At 36.1% G+C, this 1,324-nt stretch overlaps 1 protein-coding gene across 2 annotated transcripts in view; it reads right to left on the bottom strand.

Moving 5' to 3' along the window:
* The window catches only part of LOC107653321 (tetraspanin-17-like), a 15,334-nt gene extending 14,743 nt beyond the window's left edge, over positions 1-591 (bottom strand). For both annotated transcript variants that reach the window (XR_001630209.1, XM_016440003.1), the window contains exon 1: positions 118-591. Coding sequence is in view for 1 of the 2 variants with exons in the window: in XM_016440003.1 (XP_016295489.1) it covers positions 118-204 (87 nt within the window). In the remaining variant the exon portion in view is untranslated. The remainder of the gene's footprint in view (positions 1-117) is intronic.
* Positions 592-1,324: the final 733 nt, after the last annotated feature.

Here is a 1,324-nt window from a genome sequence, read left to right as displayed (position 1 = left end):
GCTGAACTTGTTTTGCAATCCCGATTTGTTTAGATGATGGAAACATTATGAAGGCAATTTATATGAGTTTGAGAGAAACATTAAAAAGCAAATGAACTGCATATCCACAAAACTTACCCAAAATGTGATGTTGAATCCGAACAAGAAGTATTTAACACAGCAGCTGACCTCTGCTCCTTTAAAATTATGCTGTTTTCTGCTCATTTTGTTCAGGCCAGCTAACGCTGTTGTGTTGATTCAATGATCAGCTGCGAAAAACTAAACGGATCGCCAAAAATACGACTCGAAAGCGATTCATGCATCTATATTTTAGCCGAAGAGGCTGCGAACCAGCAATACATCGCAAACCACAACAATGCACCATCAACAAGCGCTTTTTCCACTGAGCTTAATCTATTCATCAGTTTTTCAACATATAAACAACGGGTGAGGAGTTAAATGGATGGGGAGATTAATGTTCCGGGTCCCCCCTGATAAACCCCGAACGCTTTGGGTTGGTGTCATGAGATGTGCTTGATATTTTACCCTAGTTGTGAATGTCCCGAGGAAAACAATCCACAGCAATCTAACAACCCAGCAAGAACAGAGAAGCGCGACACGAGCTCACTGTCAACTGAACAAGCTGTCATAATAAAAGTCCTGTCAGCGCCAGTATCCATGAATTATTGATTTATTTCACCAACAAGTCAGTGTGAAATAAACAATGTCTTGCACAAATATACAACGTCTTTCACCTTTTTAAAGTATTTCTGAGATCTGTTTAGGTCGTCTTGAGTAAACAGTGCTTTTCCAAACACCAACTCCTAATGAATTTGTAAACACTTGTTTATATAGGCCTACCTATAAATATAAATATCAAATTATATATAATTACTATTGAGTTTAGCATATTATTACCATAGTATATTATTATTATTTTGTGTATTATTATTACTACCACCCCAACCTTTTCACACCCTGCAACAAGAGACTACATTTTGCATATTTCTTATCTTCTATGTAAATTCATTAAAATTCATATAATTATTTTTTTTTTACTTTGTTCCTTTCCTTTTGATTTACCCTTCATTTTCTATATTTCTGTATTTACTTTGTCGGTTTTATTGTCCGTTACACTGCTGTAACTGTATACTTTGGCACTATGGTAAATGCTGACAACCATGCCGTTAAATCATGTAAAATAATTACAATTTACAGACAGCTGAGGGGTTATTTTATTTTGTCACTTCCGGTTGTTTTTGTTATTCATCGTCGCTTATTGCTGCCATTGGAGCTGTTCTTTCTATGCAGTATCTATGCAGCACTGATGGTCTCTCTGGAGAAT

Source organism: Sinocyclocheilus anshuiensis, unplaced genomic scaffold (genome assembly GCF_001515605.1).
Source record: "Sinocyclocheilus anshuiensis isolate Anshui unplaced genomic scaffold, SAMN03320099.WGS_v1.1 scaffold103, whole genome shotgun sequence".
In the NCBI taxonomy this organism is placed as follows: Eukaryota; Metazoa; Chordata; class Actinopteri; order Cypriniformes; family Cyprinidae; genus Sinocyclocheilus; species Sinocyclocheilus anshuiensis.
This window is presented reverse-complemented; position numbering and strand designations above follow the sequence as displayed.